Source organism: Betta splendens, chromosome 15 (assembly GCF_900634795.4).
Source record: "Betta splendens chromosome 15, fBetSpl5.4, whole genome shotgun sequence".
Lineage (NCBI taxonomy): Eukaryota > Metazoa > Chordata > Actinopteri > Anabantiformes > Osphronemidae > Betta > Betta splendens.
In genome coordinates this window covers 13,296,916-13,314,296 of record NC_040895.2, presented here as the reverse complement: position 1 = coordinate 13,314,296, position 17,381 = coordinate 13,296,916, and the positions used below count along the sequence as shown (strand labels likewise).

Below are 17,381 nucleotides of genomic sequence, written 5' to 3'. Positions count from 1 at the left end.
TCGAGCCGCGTAATTATGTTTGATGCTTTAAATAAACGATGAGCGGGCTCCATAACACCCCTATGTATCTGCTTCCGCACTTGTTGCTGCAACTGAAACGCAGCGACTACGGGTTCGAGAGGCAGCCTGACGGGAGGTGCACGCCGGCGTTCTGGTTCGTTCCCTCGGCGACGTCTCGCGACTGCATCACGGGCGAGAGCTTCCTCAACACCACGGGGTAGGACCCCCCCCCCCCCCCCCCCCCACCGGATTCTCCCAGTAACTCGTTTAAACGGGAAAATGTGATGCGCGCTGTGCCGCTTGCAGATACCGCCGGCCTCTGTCCAACAACTGCACCGAAGGAGCTCTGCTGAAATACAGCCCCAGGCCGCAGAAGTGCCCCAGTCACGCCCCCAGAGGCCTGCAGCTCTTCACCAGCGAGGGGACGCTGGTGGCCACGGTGGACGGGAACGTCACCTTCCTGGTCTTCCTGGAGGAGGTGCGTCGCCAACGTCTATGAAAGCGGCCTTTTATTTAGGCTTCAGAGCGCCACCCGCACGTCTAGATGCAGCATCAAGTAAATGCGCAGTGACATGATTTACCACGTGACCTCGTTCGGGTGAATATTGTGGGAAATGCACGTTTCAGCGAGGACGCTGGCAAACAGGCGGCGCCGCCGTGTGAGTGACAGAATATTGCTTTTATTCTGAAGGGTCTTGGCTCCATGACGAGCATAACGGTGGACTTCGGCGACGGCACGGCCATATCTTACGTCAACATCAGCTCCATCGATGACGGGGTCAAGCACGTCTACACCAGAGTTGGCATCTACCAGGTCTCGGCCACGGCCAGCAACAGCCTGGGCGCCGACAGGGTGCTGCTGTACCTGCACGTCTCCTGTGAGTCGCAGCGCGCCCGCGGCCTGTCCGTTCGCTCCCCGGCGGCGTCTCCTCCCGTTCGGCAGCGCGTCACTCAGCTGACAGCCGGCCGGGCCGCGGCTCGTTATGCCGGGTTCCAGCGGTGACATTTCCACGACGGGAGGAATCGTCCCCGACGCGCGATCGATACCTTGCGCTGACGCCGCGCGGCCTCCGGCGGACGCGCTTTTAACGAGAGCCTGTTTCCTGTGTGGTCTGTCTAAAGGTCAGCTGGAGCAGGTCCAGCTCCTGGCCCCGTCGGTGGTTGTCAGGAACAAAGCGGTGAACCTCACGACGGTGCTGCAGCCCGGCAACGTGGGAACCGTCACCTATTACTGGTGGTTTGATAACAAAACCGAGGTGAGCCTTCCTGTCTCATTCTCGGCCGGGCTGCAGCGAATTCAGGTCACAGACCTCTCTCTCTCTCTCTCTCTCTCTCTCTCTCTCTCTCTCTCTCTCTCTCAGCCGGTGGTGACCCTGGACGCAGCCATTTCCCACACTTTCTCCAAAGCTGGAACCCACAGCGTCACGGTCCAGGCGGCGCTTGGGAACACGGTCCATCAGGACCACATGACGGTGGCGGTTTATGGTAACCTACAGACACGCCGGCTCCGTCACAGTGGAGATGGTTTAGTTTTCAGAGTGTGGCGCCGGGTGACAGTTTATTCTGGTTCCTATTACTGATGTACCTGAGAGCTCCATTAAACTGACCTCTTACTCTAATGAGTTTTAATGAGCTGATATTTTCCCAGTCAGGAATGAACCTTTGCTTTTACTGCACACGTCTGCAGGAAATGATATTTTATGCATGTACACATTGTTTTTTTCCTTCTTTTCACTTAGCAAACGCATAGGTTATTTTAGTCCCATGTGTTAATGTGAAGAGGGGTTTGTGTGTTTGCTGAATTTGATTTCTGCCTCTTTCAGATTATTTCCGGTCGCATGTTCTGGCCTTTTCCTCTAATTTGGACGAGCTGAACCCCGGGGTGTCTGAGTGGAGGCAGGACATCGGCCGCGTGTTGAAGGGCCGCGTGGTTCAGGTCAGTTCTCCGGTTGCTAGCTGATATTATAATGACCCTCACATAATCAGCGGGTGAACTTCACGGCACCTCGCTCGCGTTCGGGCAATTAGCAGCGCTGCAGCGCGGAGGAGTCTCCGAGCCGCCGCCGCCGCGGCGCGTGCACGCGCCCCCGCGTTAAACGCCGCGCTCCACTCGCCGCGGCTTTAACCCCGCGCCGCGTAATTAGCCGTTATCCTCCACGCGCTGACACGGCCCATCACCCCAAATCATTATTAGCGGCGCTGGTGTTCGGCCGGACTTGTCAAAACACTAAAGGGCAGCGAAAACACGGCCGCGACAGTTGCCATTTGGTCTCTAGAAACGCTGAATGCCAGCGCTGGGAGAAAACACAGAAGCTTTAAGTAAAGAGAGGCTAACTGTGATTAAGTGTGTCTGTTTTGTCCTCACAGACACCGTGGGCTTGTCAGAAAAGCAGCAGGTTATGTAAAAGACCTGGAAACTGAGCTCTATATATATCCTACGGTAGCCCTCAGTATGAAACATTCACCTTGACCTTCTGTCTTGTCAGATATTACCATGGTTTACACCAGGAAACTGACAGCGGACCTCTGGTAACGGCATAAAAGCACTAAAAGCTCTGGCCTTTACCAAAGCCTGTCAGCCTGAACTCATGTGCTTCACTTGATCCATACATTATATCTTGACAGTGGCACTTAGGCAAATAATGCATGAAGGAGAAAGCCAAAAGTTTCTGCTCATTAGCGCCGACGACCCCCGAGGATCAAGGAGTGGGACGTCAATTAAAAGCCTTCTTGATGAGGTTTGTTGTTGTCGTTGTTAAAGGTCACGGGGCTCAGCGAGCATCAGCTCCTGGTCTCGGTGCTGCCCGGTTTGCCCACCACCGCCGAGATCTTCATCGTGCCCGAGAAGAGGCCGCGGAGCAGGCCCGCGCAGGAAAAGTGGGCCCACCTGGATCAGGTACCGTCCCGCCGGCAGCCGGCACAATGCGGCTTCCTGTCATAATTAAAGCCGCAGCGGGAGTGAGCGGAGGGCGCCAGGAGACGGCCTCCGGAGGCCGCGTCCCCCGAGGATCGGAGCGTTGCTTTAGACTGTCATCCGTCTCTATTGAATTACCGGAGCGAGCTCGCGCTCGTGTTAAAACCGAAACATATGTAATGATGTTTGGACGGTTTTCACCAGAGGCTTTGCATCTTAATATTTTAAGCAGGATTTCAATAAAGAGGGCCTGAAATATGTAGATGTCATGTCTTTGCAGTGTCTTGGCAAAGTAAGATTCCTTCTGCCTCCAGTGTTTGTTTTGAGCCTGAGAAAGTCTCAAGCTCATCTTGGTATCATATTGTACCTCACATACAGCGCTGACAGGGGCAGACGAGTCTTTTTGGAGCTGATATTACCTACGTTGTGCTGGTTAACGCTGCTTTAGTCATTGTGTTCTCTGGGCCACTAAGACACAAGCACGCTCTAAATGCATTGGTGCTGATTCTTCCTGGTCTGTCAGCTTCCGTTCATCGTCCGCCCCCGATGGAAACTTGTAGAGTTTTAAACCTGGGGTCCGGGGCGAAGCAATACATCACAATGAGCATCGTGTCCGCATTCATTTTTGTCAAAGTTACATTATCATTGCATGGTAACATAGTTTTAAGTGCAGCTTTATTTGGAGAGTCTGCACTCCATCGCCACGCAACAATACAGCTAAGTTTGACAAAAATAAATGCAGACATGATGCTCATTGTGATGGATTACCAAAGTCAGCCAAGTTTAAAGTCTCTGAAGATATATTTTCATAGCTACGGAAAATGAACGTACACCACCGGCTGCGTAGCAGGTGGGGAAAATGTTATTTCTTGGAAAAGGTCAGCATTAATGACTGGACATTTTTGTAGTAATTGGGCTAAAAGATGCAGAAACTCTGATGCGTCTCATTAAGTGAAAACAGAGACAAGAGGAACATGCTGTTGATTGTTAGCATTGTTAGATGATGATCTTAGAACTCTCTGATTTAGTGTCCAGATTGTAAACTATTCCCATTGATTCCCTGAAATGGTTTCGCAGCTTTACTGTAATGCGAACATTGTGTAATGGTTCAATGTTCAAAAAAAAAAGGTAATTTGGGTTTGTTTCAACGCAAGTTGATTGCTCTTATTGTTTCACAGATGCTCAAGTGCCTTTAAATGGGATTCTGTGTCTTTATTGCTTAAGTGCTTAATGGGTTTACGTCCGCAGTCACGCAGTGGGCTTTTCAGGTAGTAATACCGACTAGCGCCACTAGAGGGCAATGTCTTCCCATCTATTAACATCCGTGCAGCATCTTTAGGAAACTAATATTAAACAAAACACCATAGACAATTTTAGAGACTTGCTCAAATCTTTAGATAATAATAGGGAAACCAAAATTATTTCAAGTTGTAATGTTTTATTCTTATGTTGGTATTACAGTAAAATAAGTTTTATTGCCCTTTTAAAATATTTAAATTTCATTTAAATATATAAACAGAACAGTAACGCAGAGATGTTTTACAGCAGCAGCCAGACAAGCTTATTCCTTCATCATAACGGATGGGACCTCGATGTATTACAAGTAAACAAAATTTTGCTGGCTCACAGTCTGTCTTGAACGCAGCTAATAGGTATTTAATTACATTGATGCATCATATAATTGGCAACAGTGAGGAAGGAGCCAAACTGGGGCAGGCGGCCTGGATTGGGAATTAAAGGGATGTATTTATCTAAAGCCTGTCTGATTACCTGGCAGTATCTCACGGACAATAGGGTAATAAATCTTCTGTTCACCGTTCTCATCTCCAGCGAATGACTTGCGACGCGGAAGCGCCGGGCGAGCCGGCGGGTGCACGCGCACGCGGGCGCACGCGCGCGGGGTGCGATTGTATGTGCGGTGCAGCTTATTAAAATGTGTAATAGATTTACTGACCCTGATATGCCACTAGAACAAAAAGTAATTATTCATACTGTGTAGAGCAGTCTAATTTTAACCAGTAGAAAGATTTTAGAAAGAGCAAGATGGAATTAGTGAGGCATGGCTAAGGACTCAAATGGGCTCTGGGAGGGAATTTTCGGTCCCTTGTTAAATGACTGCTTCATCTAGGTGTGAAAAACAGGAACTTGGGGCACTTAGGGGAGAAAAATTAAAACGGCAAATTTATGATATTAGAACGTACTTTGATTTCCAATAGCTCTGCTTCACTGAACTTTGAAGTCTTTAATCATATTTTCTTGAAAATAGATCCAGCGAGCGCCTCCTGCGCTGCGACGGAAACAACCAGCCGTTCGTCGTGGCCGTGAACACAACACGCCCCCCCCCGTTCGTCTGACCGGCGCCGCTAAAAGCCGGCCCAGTTTCGGTGCAGCGGGTTCTCCGTGTGTCAAATCAACATTTGCTCCTCTTTAGAAGGAAGCAAAGTTCTGATCCATAATTCAGGCTGTTGGATGAAATGACTGGGGTTTAAATATTGATGGCCGTGGAATATTGCCGTGCAGCCGCCGCTAACGGAGCCTTCTCTGCCCTGTCACCCCCCTCACCCCGCCCCCGCCCTCATAGCTTTCTCAGGTTCTGCTAAGTGCTCTGAACCAGGACCTCATCCAGTTCACACTCAAGCCGGGGGTGCAGGTGAACGTCTACGCCACGCGCCTGTCTCCAGGTGAGTCTGCGGCTCCTGAAACGCGCCGGCCCGAAGACACGCCGGTCCCGTGCGCCTATCGGGACTCACTCCGGCGTGGAAACGAGGATGATCAGTTGACATAGCAACACCGGTCTTTAAATACTGTATGCAGCCAGGCATTATTCATAGTGGTGGATCTTGGGATAAAGCTCCAGAATGTGATGAATCACTTTTATTCATATAGGAATAAAACATCTGCATGTGGCTTTTTTTTGCACGTGCACCCATTCGCTCTTCTTCCCTCTTCCTCCTTCGAAGCTCCTCTCGTGCACAGCAGCGACGGTGGCCACAGCAGCACCGCAGTCATCATGCTGGTGTCAGTCGTACTGATGGGCCTGGCCGTCTTCGTCGTATATAAATTTAAAAGGTACAGTACGCTCTATGTGCCGATGCTCGCGATCTGTTCCTGAGGAATTTCAGCCCCGTGTCATGAAGGTGCCGTTGTTGTTCCGTGTTTGTGCCTTTTTGCATAACGGCCCCATTTACTGTAGAGGCGCCCCTCATATCTACAAGCCAGCGCCTCACTGGCGAACTGCTAGAACTTTCTGGAAGTCTTCAGACTCCATATATCACAGGGTTATGGCCGCCGGCATCACAATAATAGCTGGAGGAATAAGACAATTCCCCTCTGTCTCAATCTGCGGAATATTACAGGGAATGACAGTCTAATCAATTCTCCCAGGATGGTGAATGGGTGTCAGAGTCCCACGGTTATCAATATTCATCTATCTGACAATGTGAGGGCTGACCTTTCGGAAATGCTAAACACAGCCATTCAAGGTGAGGCATACTCTGTAGAATGGCAGGAAAGGTTGAGGAGATAAGTCCTGAGACAACATATATTATACAGTGAGGGACATACAGTAAATAGCATCCTGGGCTGCAGGTAATCCCAGTGCCCATCACAGGGGAATAGATGACTTCCTCTGGTGCGTCCTCATTATAAAGGAAAACATGACTTAACTCCAACTTTCGGGATCATAATTACCACATTAAGGAATCAACTCTCGCTTTTCTGAAACGACCTCAAATGCCACCGCAGCAGCTGCGGCGCAAACTCACAGGGGGGGAATGTGGAATTAGAAATGCAAGATGTTGGTTTTAAGCAGAATCTGAGCGAGGGGGGGGGGGGGGGGGGATGAAAAATTGATTGAAAACTGAGGTGAACAATATGAAAGTGAGAGAGCGATGCCCAGTGGAATGCAAAAATGCCCCAGTTTCCAGCTTTCAAGCAATCCCCCCAGTTAAAAATAGTGCGCGGCGCATTATGCCCGGTGGAAGCATTAGCGCGGCGGACGCGATGGCGGCCCCTCCATTAAGTTGAACCTTCTTTCAGAATCTTCTTCCTCTGCACCACCTCCAGGAAAATTCCGGGCATCAACACGTACACGGCGGAGCAGCCCGATAAAGAACAAGAGGTCATCCCGGCGGTGACCTCCATCGCCGTCCCGAAGCCTGAGGGGGACAAGCCGGCCGCGCTGGAACACGTGGACGTCCAGCTGGACTCGAAAAGCAGAGGTGTGTTTAACGGGTGGCTTCTTTTCTTGAAGCTACTGTACAGTAATAAAAAAAAAAAAACAACAACCTTTCCATCACCTTCCAAAGAAGTCAGCGAACACCTCCTGCCTGGAAGCTACTAGGAACTATTATACGTTTCTTATAATAACAATAATTATCATTCATTAGCAAATCAGCAGAAACAGAGAGGCCCCGCGTTTCGGCGGTGACGCTAACGTTAACCCGTTCCTGCCAGGATTCATTATGGATGAGGAGAATTAGAGCCACAGTGAGGTTCCAGGCACTGTTGTTTTTAGCAAGTTTTAAAGCGAGGCAACAGCACCATCACGGCGCATTAGTCGCACTCGGATCGGAGACAGATACGATATTTATTTATGTTGTTCTCAAGACAGCCTTACTGTTGCGGCGTAGGTTTATGGAAGCTCCCGGCGACGTGTTAGCGGTCGCAGGTAAGTGAAGCACAAAGAGGTGACGCGGGCGTCAAGGTGAATTATTTGACCCAATAAAATAATTAGCGCATCAGGAAAGCATCAGAGCGCTGGAAGCATTTTCATCAAGGAATATCCGAGGTTCCACTTGATTTAGCGCTAACAACAGCGGCGGTATCGACCCGTCCGGGATGAATGTGTTTGCCTGCGACAATATGCAAACGGCCGCATAACACTGCTCCTGTGTCTCTCTGCTCCCTCGCCAGGCTACCTGCCGTCGCACACAGACATCAAGCTCTCTGACGAAGCGCCCCGTGTGTTTTAATGTTGAGAGTCTATGAGCGACTCGAAAGCAATACATCTTCTTTGGCAGTTACTTCCAGCAAGCTATGAAACCACGGTCACAATGAATGGTCTCGAGTGTTTTGCTGCCCATGCATGGACGGACCAGTTCACACTGTGCTGCCTAATCCCTCTGAGGAGACTGTACAGATTTATACTCGCTTCTTGAAAAAGGGACACTTTTTGACTGAAAAATACTTGTATTTTTGCAAGGACCTTGATCTTTTTATGTAAATAATGTACATCCATAATGGAGGACGCAAAAGTTATTTGTCAGCGGCGGGAACAAAAGCGTATGTATAATATCAGCTCAACACGTGCTCCTGTTTCTGCTCTTTGGGGCTCGTGCTCGTGAAGTTTACTTTGTTCGACTCTGTGGAAGCAGCTTATCGGAGGAGGACAGTGAGGAGCGCAGATTCATTAAGCTGTGTACAATCAGCAAATCTCATCGCCAGATTGTCATCAAATGAAAGCTTGCAATATGGAGGAGATGAAGGAGGGCCTCTGGTCCCAGATCTGTGTATATCACGCCTGTCTCTTTGCCACTCAACATGCTATATTGCATATGTCATAACAAATATCAGAATAGAAGATTAAAGTAGATACAGTAGGTGTGCTCGGTTGAGAAGAATCTGAGCAATCCCTCTTGTGTCGGAGGCTTAAGTCATTTCTGTGTAACTGGAATTATTACTAACATCATAAACCTACTTTCGCACTAATGCATATGGATTATTGCTGCAGCCGTAATCTTATATTCGAGTGTTTTAAAGCCAAGTTTACTGTGAGCAACGGCAGTGATTTCATATTCATGCTCGCCAGGAGTCTGTCTTGTACATTTCGGATCCGTTAAGAAGGGGCAAAATGTAAAAGGTCAATGTTCTCTGGTCACAAAAAAGCCCTAAAACACTGTAATGGTGAGAAAAAAAGTGCTGCAGTCGCCCGTTTGTGTTTAGCTGCACATTCAGTTCATTTTCTGGCGTGAAGCTGAAGGAGTCCTTGACGCCTTTGTTTCCAACTGGTCTCACTGTGAAGGTCGCGGCCGCTTCCTACAGGAAGTTCCACCGTCTCCTCTTTACTCTGGACTGTTTACGCGCCGGTACCAGCGTCCTCGCTCGGCATCTCCCCATTTCCAGTGCGGCGCCGGCGCCCGCGGCCGGTCGCGGCTTCGCCCCCGAGGACTCGGCAGACAAAAGGCTGCAGATTTGTTCGTCTCCTTTGCTGCGAGGGACACGGAGACAGAGAAGACGTATCTCCTGTCAACAAGGCTCGGCCTACGCACGGCGCCTTGGTCAGCTCCTGTCTCTTTGGGATAAGTAGCGAAGTTCTTCTTCATCAAACTTTTCTTTTTAAGTGTTGTCAGCATCATATCTCAGTAAGACAAATTGACCAGAGGCTTCTCCATACTTCTTCCCTCCAATCCGCCGATTGAGCCTGAAGCATAAATAAACTCGTGCTCTTCAGACAAGCGCCGCTTTCTCCACACCGATCACCGGACGGGTTTTCTTTTGTGCTTGATATCTAACTACATTTCTGTTGTGCTAATAATCAGCCTGTGAATATGATTGTAAACATATTTGCATGATGTTCTTTTCTCCTCTTAAAATACGTCTTTATTAGGAAGCAATTAAATGTTAGGAATGTGAACTGCAGTATTTTCTGTTTCTCAAGGGATCGACGGCCCATTATTACTAGTGACGTGATTATTTAGTGGGTTGTTACTGTGTTTTTCATTTGATCTTGCAGAAGTAACCATGACTGCAGAATAAAGCAGCAACACAGCATTACTGCGGCGTGACTGGTTGTTAAGACTCATTCCTCAAACCGGAAAGCTGATTTTGGATGTTGGTCTCATTGCTCTTGGACGTTGACAAACTGCGGCCGCTCAGGGAACTTCGGCTCCAACGCGAGGCAAATTGGTGCGTTTGAACGACAGGGACTCTCAATTTGTCGAATTTGTCGCTTTCTCCCGCTTTGTCTCTAACAAGTGTTGCTTAGCGCGCGTGCGGAGTTTCCAGCGCAGCCATTTGCATGATGCAGCGGGGCTGAGCAGGAGGACAATGAAGAGCACCAAGTAGCCTGGAGAGATTCTAATGGGCTAGTTCCTCCAGTCTCCCACTGTGCAACAAATTAATTATCCCCTCTCCGAGAAATCGACACACACACACACACACACACACACATACGCAATCAGGAAAGATTTTCCCAGACTGGGTAGCACCTTGAATGAAAAATGTCCCACAACAATAACCCACAGCAATATTGTGTTAGCCACAGTGTGAAATTGATGAGCATGTTTCCTTTCATTGAGTGCTACATTACAGTGTCTGGCTGCAGCGAATCATCCATTAGTGATTGTCACCGTTCAATTTGATTGTGCGCCGCCCAACGTCCCAGGGCAGCAGGAGAGAGGCCTTGGTGTTAATTCAGACTGAGAGCGGGGCCGGGGATAAGACTCTCAGGGCACTGATGGCTGCTCCGCGCGATGAAGATTTGTGTGACGATATGAAGGCGCTGCAGTGGCGAAGGAAATGCATGAGAGCAAAATAAAAGGGGGCTCGTGTCAATACAGATGTTTTATACGTCCGCGAACAGATAGCGGAAATAAAACAATGCCAATGCCAGTAGTTCTTCACGTAATCGGCTCCTCATCACTCGACTACAGCCTCGGTAATTGCTCCCATTAAGTAAAAACCATCTGTAAGCGGCAACCTGAGTGATGGAGCAAAATGAAGCTCCGGGTGTCAGATGGGAATCTTCACATGGGTGTTATCGCACCTCTGCCCATTAAAGCCGACTCCAGCGCCTCTGTGGGATCATTAAAAGTGGTTCGCTGAAACCGATACACTGGCTGCTACACGGCACCTGTCTGTGGAGATAAGACCCCGGCAGCGCGGCGCAAACAAAGCGGTACGCGTCCACTTCCTCTCGGGTTCGCGTCGTGACATTTCCCCACCCACCGGCGGCCAAAGTGCATCCGAGGTTCTGCCTCGTTGACATGTTACGGTGTTAGATATTTCATTACACTGGGCGCATGCTATGTACTAGTAAAAACATATGTCCATATAAAAATACATTTATTTTGAACAGATTCAAAATGGCAATTTGTTCACAGTAAGAAATATGAGTTAAAACAAGACGGTGTTTATATCTGACAAAAGGAACAGCATCATAGATCATGCACAACTCTGGGCAAATGCACAACTAGGCTATTAGACAGGTGTTTAATCATTTGTTTAATGTGTCAAGTAAAGTTTAAAATCACCATGACATGTATATGTATATATATTTATATATATATACCGTATATACACACAGTACTTGCTCACCCTAATACAGTCTTAAATCTTTTATCACAGGTAATTAGGGCATTCTACTGTAGAAAATACTGTAATAAAAAGAAGAGTTTGTTGTGCGAGTGAAAGTCATGGGACGTCCTACTGACTTTACATCACGTAGCTTCTGTATAGATTTACATTCCATCGCCTTCTGTGTGTACTGTACATGCTCTCTGTGCTCCCACGTCTCATCCACGCGCCGTAACTGTCGTGCCCCGTCGTCTAAGAAACATCCTGGAGAGCAGCGTTTTCCTTCTCAGCCTCCACAACTTCGCGGCTTTTGACAGTTCTCGGATTCGCAACTCAGGGGCCTCTAGTTGTCGGGCGGCGCGGGGTTTAGAGCCCGTTAATTAGCCCGCGTTCAGTTGGAGGCAGGGCGACGTGTTCTGCCTCGACACACGACTCTTTGATGTTTCTGCTCGCATTTATTCATTCAAGTTGAAACATAAACAGGTTACACTTGGCGAAACTTTATAGCCCGCTAGTTCAATTTGTGTGGTGCAGGGAAACATTAGGCCAAAAGGGAAACATCATCAGCGCGTGGTAGACGGCTTTTATGGCCGTACATCACATTAGTCCATCATTTTTAGACCTGCATAATACGAGCGCAATATTCCTGAATATCCTCAGAATGAGTCGTGATAATTCTGTCATTCAGGCTAAGTTTAAGTGACTTTATCAAACTTATTAAAAGTAAACCTCTACATTCTTTCTTTTGTATTGACCACGGCTTCACGCTTTTGTCAGTCATAGTGAATGTATATATTTGGTTCTCGCCTCTGATCTTTACATTTGCTAATAAAGAACCACAGTGATGATGATGACTGGCGTCTCGTGGATGATTGATGGGTCACATCAGCTGAATATTCATAATGAGCGACGTGGCGTCACGGCGATCAAAGCACTGGCGATGATCTCGGACGACCGGTCGTCTGCCGGGCGCTCAGGCTCGCCGCCAAATCCACAACTAGAGGCCCAGGAGTCCGACTTCAAGCATGAGGAACTAGATACTTACTCTATCCACGGGTGAAAAGCATGCCTTTGAGTGACGGCGGGTTTCAGTGCGAAATAAATGAGGAGATAAATAAAAGTGATGCCAACAAACTATTTTAGCACTGTAACACAACAATCTGTACTTACTCTGAAACAGAGTCTTACACATTAGTACAGTTTGGAAATTCCCTTGTAACAATTCTCTCCATGCTTCGTCCAATGGCACCTGGAGACACAGAGAGAAACAGGCTAAATACATGGACAGTCGCCTGCTTGATGCAAAAACACATTATCTGCATAACTCTGATTTCTGCTAATTAATCACTGGCGCGTCAGTTAAAAGTCCTCTGTTGTCTCACCCGAGGACCGCGACCCGTCTGCGCAGGTGATGGAGGTCCGATAAGACGCGATCACCGTGACGAGTGGGGTCGTTCACATCATGCGGACACCGTCGTTCTCACAGGCGTCGCGTTTATCATCGCGCCGGTCCTTTAAATTCGCCGCTTCGCAGCAGTGCGGAGCTAATTTCGTCGTCGCCCATGTAACTAATAACCTGGCACTGAATTCATCAGGGCAGAAATGTGACTGTCAGTTCGGCTTTGCCAACGGGAGGAGGATTTATGGGCTTCAAATTGCTTGTATGGGGAACATATTTAGAATGAATCTGGGTAAAATCAACAATCAAGGCGTGTTTTTCTTAAACGTATCACTGCTTTGGTTGAGGACAGCTCTTCGTTGGCTGAGGCTCAGAGAGAGGTGAGACCCCCACCCCTCCCCCCGCGGAGCGCAGCGACAATCACACCCCTGTTCTGCAGCTGGATGTGTTTCCTGTTCCAGTTTGATTTTCTTTTCCCTTTAGTGTCATTCTTTTCCACCATAATGTAGAACTTTCAACCTATATAGTGTATTTAGTCCATTTAACATTTAAGTGACCCTGAATTGAATGAACCTGCGGTAACTTGTGACATTGTGTTCTTTGTTGATTTGGTAAACTTCCCTGATTGAAGTTGCTCATTAGCACACCCTGCAATTACAGCAATCACTTACTTTGAGTTGTGCTCATTAGGTCAGACTCGTTGGTCGCAGAGCTGCTGCGCCACGCTGGACACTACAAAAGGCTGCGCTAAAGTGCACTAAACTTAAAAAAAAAAAAAAAGTTTATATTAACCACCACTGATTAAATGTGAACAGGTGAAAGAATCTGAGAGTTTCTCTTAAAGGTTTTGTTCCTGCACTGAGCTGGAAGGAAGTCGCTTGATAAATGAGCTTTATTCTTGGACCTCGGCTCAGACGTCTCTTTCTTCCGCGTGTGCAGGAAAGCTGCAGCAAAATCGGTTTACAGGGGCTCAAATGTACAGCATCACATTGCTTTTGAATTGGCGGACATTTTCTTTTGCACCTCGCATCTCGAATGCTCGGTCGACCTGTTGGAACGACCTCTCACGATCGTGCTGCACGTCACACACATAAGCCCTTCAATATTTTTTACAGCTTCATTTAAATCAACTGCAAATGTCTACATACTGAGACGCACCGTGTGAGCTGTCAGTGCAGCCATTCATGACCCGCTGCTATTAACATAAATCAAACTCAGATCCTTAACTAAAGTCACATTCTAATTTTCGTTTTAATCCGTCAAACGATCGTCATTTCAGTCCAGCCTGTGATTTTACTTTCTTCTTTCATCATATTAGAGCTTGTAAAGCCATTTGGACTAAAATGTCAACACATGGAAATCTGTGAACCCAGACATTAATTAAATTAACTGGTTAATGTTTTCATCCTCTGATAAGTTCTGTACTGGCTGAAGGCAGACCTATTGTTCGGCTCCTTAAAGGCAAATTCACAGAAATATCCTATTTATACTGGTAGTTCTTTTAGATACAGTATCATTCGCTGTGTGCGTAGTATTTGAAATGGCTGCAGAAACATTTAGATCTGCCTGTATCACTTTCAAAATGCATTGAAGCTTTATTAAATGCAAATGCATTGAGGCAAAAATCTGACTCCAAGACAATCGAGTGAAGTTTCAAAGTATTAATGATCATTTTAAACAGCAGCTTGTAAACTCATTTAATCCACTATACTTTGACACTTTTTAATAACATACTACACAATGACATTTGTTATCATAACATAGTATACTATAACTATTTTATCAAAAATAGCTCAGAGCTGAGTGTGGTTTCTGAGGAGGTTCAGGTTCTTTCACCATCTGCAGTGCAATGCTGCTGATGTTCTATGAGTCTGTGGTGGCAGTGTCTTCTTCTACACTGTGGTCGCTGGGGAAGCAGCATGAATGTGGCAAACACTAACAGACAGAGATGTATTACGGAATACCATAATATAATGCGGCATTATACACCTATGTATATACTGTACTGTACATTTATGTGTATCCATAAAACGTGTCTGACTATTGCAGTTTTCTGTGGATACTGGAGTAAATTGATGTATGTGTGCATGTACTGCATATACTGTATTTATATACTTACTATAAAATGTGTCTGTATAACACAGTACTTCTGTATATATCAGTATCGTGTGGGACATGTCTGTCATGTTCTGTTGTGGTTCCCGTTCTGTCTGTTCAGACCACAATCAAAAGAACAACGCAACGCAAAGGCAACGCAATTTCTCTCTGGGAGGTTTTGGAATCTCTAATACTGTGACCTTTGTTTCACCACATACTATACTATCACACTATTTCCATCACATACCGTGAACATTTTTTCATAAAATACTACTCTAACCATTTTTTAACATACTTTTGACACTTTTGTCCTCACATAAACCACCTTTTTTAAAACATATGACTGTTTTTATCACATACTATACCATAACCCTTTCTTTCACTACATTCTATACCACGTAATGTATATTGAGCCCCAAATCCAAAGGTTCAACACTGCTCTGCCCTTTTGTAAATAAACGCTTTTCCAAGGCAACCAAAAAGGAGTTCATTTGTTTCAGCCCAGCGAAGACCTGGACGGTGGAAACAGCTGAGAAATGAAGAACAGCCAAAGTGCTGAGTGACCAGAAAAGCGGCCGGCAGCCCACATGTCTGTGTCAGAGGCGCTGCAACACTATACTGTTGTCAAGCGATCCACACTCTGCAGGGACTTAATAGTTCTCATCTAAAGGATGTCACAGTGGATGTCGGGCCTAGCAATCAAACTTGTCATCTTCAAATCCGGTAACTGTGCGGATGCTGCAGTTATGTCACGGGTGTGCAATTATGCAAAAGCATGACGTGGAGCATAGATAAAGACACAGGTGTCTCCATCTATACTGTACTGTATGTGCTGGATTCACACAAACCTTAACTACAGCAAAACAGCGTTGCTGGATTTTGTGTCTACACCAATTTTTCCCTTTTTCCTCAGTGATTTTAGGTTAATAAAATGTTAATTAGTCTCTGTCAGTGAGTTATTACCCATTAAATCCTGTATTAATGTGTCTGGGAACTGCATAAATAGTCACGACTTTAAATTAGCCTTTGTATAAAAATAAATCTCATTACAAAACATGCAGAATGCAAAGGGGTATTTTTTGACAACATACTTTACTGAGGCATATTTTGACAGCTTACTATATGTTGGGAAACATAGGTCATAGTATAGTGTGTTGATAGAACCTTTACACTTTGCTTTAGTTTTGCTGCTTGAAGCCCAGTGATCATACAGTAACGTAGAACTGAGGTACCTCTGCTCCTGGCCTCCAGCTCCTTTTCCATGAGTTCTTTTGGAGAAGGGAACTCGCTGAGCTTGACCTTGGACATGCTGTCGTTCTGACCGACGGTACTGATCACTTCTGGGTCTTTCTCATGATTGTCCTCAGTCTGAACATGGATCCAAGGAATTTTCCTGAGCACGGGACGATCAAAAAGAAACCCCGTGAGACCTCAGCATTTACCAGCACGGCTGCGTTCAAAGGACCTGTTTGTTTTCTGCCTGAAGTCACCTTTTGAACTTGTAGATGAAGAACGCGGCTACACCAACGAACACCACGGTGAGCAGCATCAGCATGACCGACCCGCTGTGGATGGAGTTTGAATCTACAAGGGGTGCTAAAAGACGAACACAACAAAAAGGTGTCACATTTTTACCAACACAAATCCGTCTATAATTTCAAGGGGATCACTTCCATCACCGCGTGTCATGTAGGAACTGCAGGTGGAGCTGCTCTCTGCAAGTCGTCTCCATAGGGGTGTTAGACAGAACCTTCAGGAGGCCCATTCCTTCTCCCTGGGGTCCACCATGCAGGTCACTTATGCATAGTCATGGCTTTTAAACGCTGAGATGCAGTATTCAAAGTATTTTTGCATCCCTGCCCATCGTTCTCTCCTGTACTGAGAAGCCTATGAAGTCTATGACCTTTCTGGATCCTTTTAAAGGCAACCCAGACCTTTGTATGCAGACACAAATGAAGACAGATCCGTTGGTGGATGAAAAGGGTAAAGCCATGCGAGCTTGATCGACACGCTTTTGCGATATGCTAATGACCTGGTGACCCTGCAGATTTTCTCAGCGCATACCAAACGCCTACTTTGTCAATCATGCAATTGATTGGCTGAACTACTGCCTCGCAGCCTCAGGTGCAGAACTGATGCAGTGTGAAGGATATTCAAACAGTGTGATAAACAATTTCATATAAATCGCACTCGGCAATGCCGTTGTCTTTGTTTTGTTTTTTTTCGGTGTTCGGCTGGAATTCAATGTCAGATCCTCCCCCAAAAAAATACACATGGCTTATCTGGTGGGCAAAACAAACGCACAGGATGTGCAGACGTACTAAGAGGACATAAATTAAGCCTCGGGCCTTTGTGGAGGTTTTCATGTACATGCAAAATGGTTCCAAATGAAACAGGTACATCGGCCTGCGTGCGCAGAAAGCTCAACTTACCTAAAGTTTGCTGAATCATGTACACGATAATCCGAATATCAGCTTTCAGCTCAAACTGGATCAAGCCTTGGTTCAGGGCGGTGACAAATACATCTGATATCTGTTTTAGATAGAACAAAAAAACACCGTGGGCACATTAGAGGCGCTGCAGTAAATACAACCCCACCTCTCAGATCGCTCTCAGATTGAATATCAAAGCGGCCATGAGCGGTTAAAGCTTCCTTAAATCACAGTGTTGATTAAC

The 17,381-nt window shown here is 46.7% G+C and overlaps 2 protein-coding genes across 3 annotated transcripts in view; one reads left to right on the top strand and one right to left on the bottom strand.

Annotated features, from left to right (window-relative positions):
- The window catches only part of LOC114870378 (VPS10 domain-containing receptor SorCS1-like), a 35,834-nt gene extending 26,146 nt beyond the window's left edge, over positions 1–9,688 (top strand). Inside the window, exons 17-27 of the mRNA XM_029174890.3 lie at positions 104–217; positions 307–478; positions 692–878; positions 1,123–1,256; positions 1,362–1,485; positions 1,824–1,936; positions 2,762–2,896; positions 5,496–5,595; positions 5,875–5,983; positions 6,980–7,134; positions 7,829–9,688. Coding sequence (XP_029030723.1) covers positions 104–217; positions 307–478; positions 692–878; positions 1,123–1,256; positions 1,362–1,485; positions 1,824–1,936; positions 2,762–2,896; positions 5,496–5,595; positions 5,875–5,983; positions 6,980–7,134; positions 7,829–7,887 — 1,402 coding nt within the window. The 3' untranslated portion in view covers positions 7,888–9,688. The remainder of the gene's footprint in view (positions 1–103; positions 218–306; positions 479–691; positions 879–1,122; positions 1,257–1,361; positions 1,486–1,823; positions 1,937–2,761; positions 2,897–5,495; positions 5,596–5,874; positions 5,984–6,979; positions 7,135–7,828) is intronic.
- Positions 9,689–10,961: 1,273 nt separating this feature from the next.
- sorcs3b (sortilin related VPS10 domain containing receptor 3b) overlaps positions 10,962–17,381 on the bottom strand; it is a 34,458-nt gene continuing 28,038 nt past the window's right edge. Inside the window, exons 24-28 of one of the 2 annotated variants that reach the window (XM_041073940.2) lie at positions 17,138–17,237; positions 16,196–16,301; positions 15,938–16,098; positions 12,380–12,458; positions 10,962–12,278 (exon numbers count right to left, since the gene is read on the bottom strand). In XM_041073940.2, coding sequence (XP_040929874.1) covers positions 12,394–12,458; positions 15,938–16,098; positions 16,196–16,301; positions 17,138–17,237 — 432 coding nt within the window. In that variant the 3' untranslated portion in view covers positions 10,962–12,278; positions 12,380–12,393. Of the gene's footprint in view, positions 12,459–15,937; positions 16,099–16,195; positions 16,302–17,137; positions 17,238–17,381 lie in introns of both variants that reach the window. The other variant, XM_029174891.3, reaches the window with a different exon arrangement.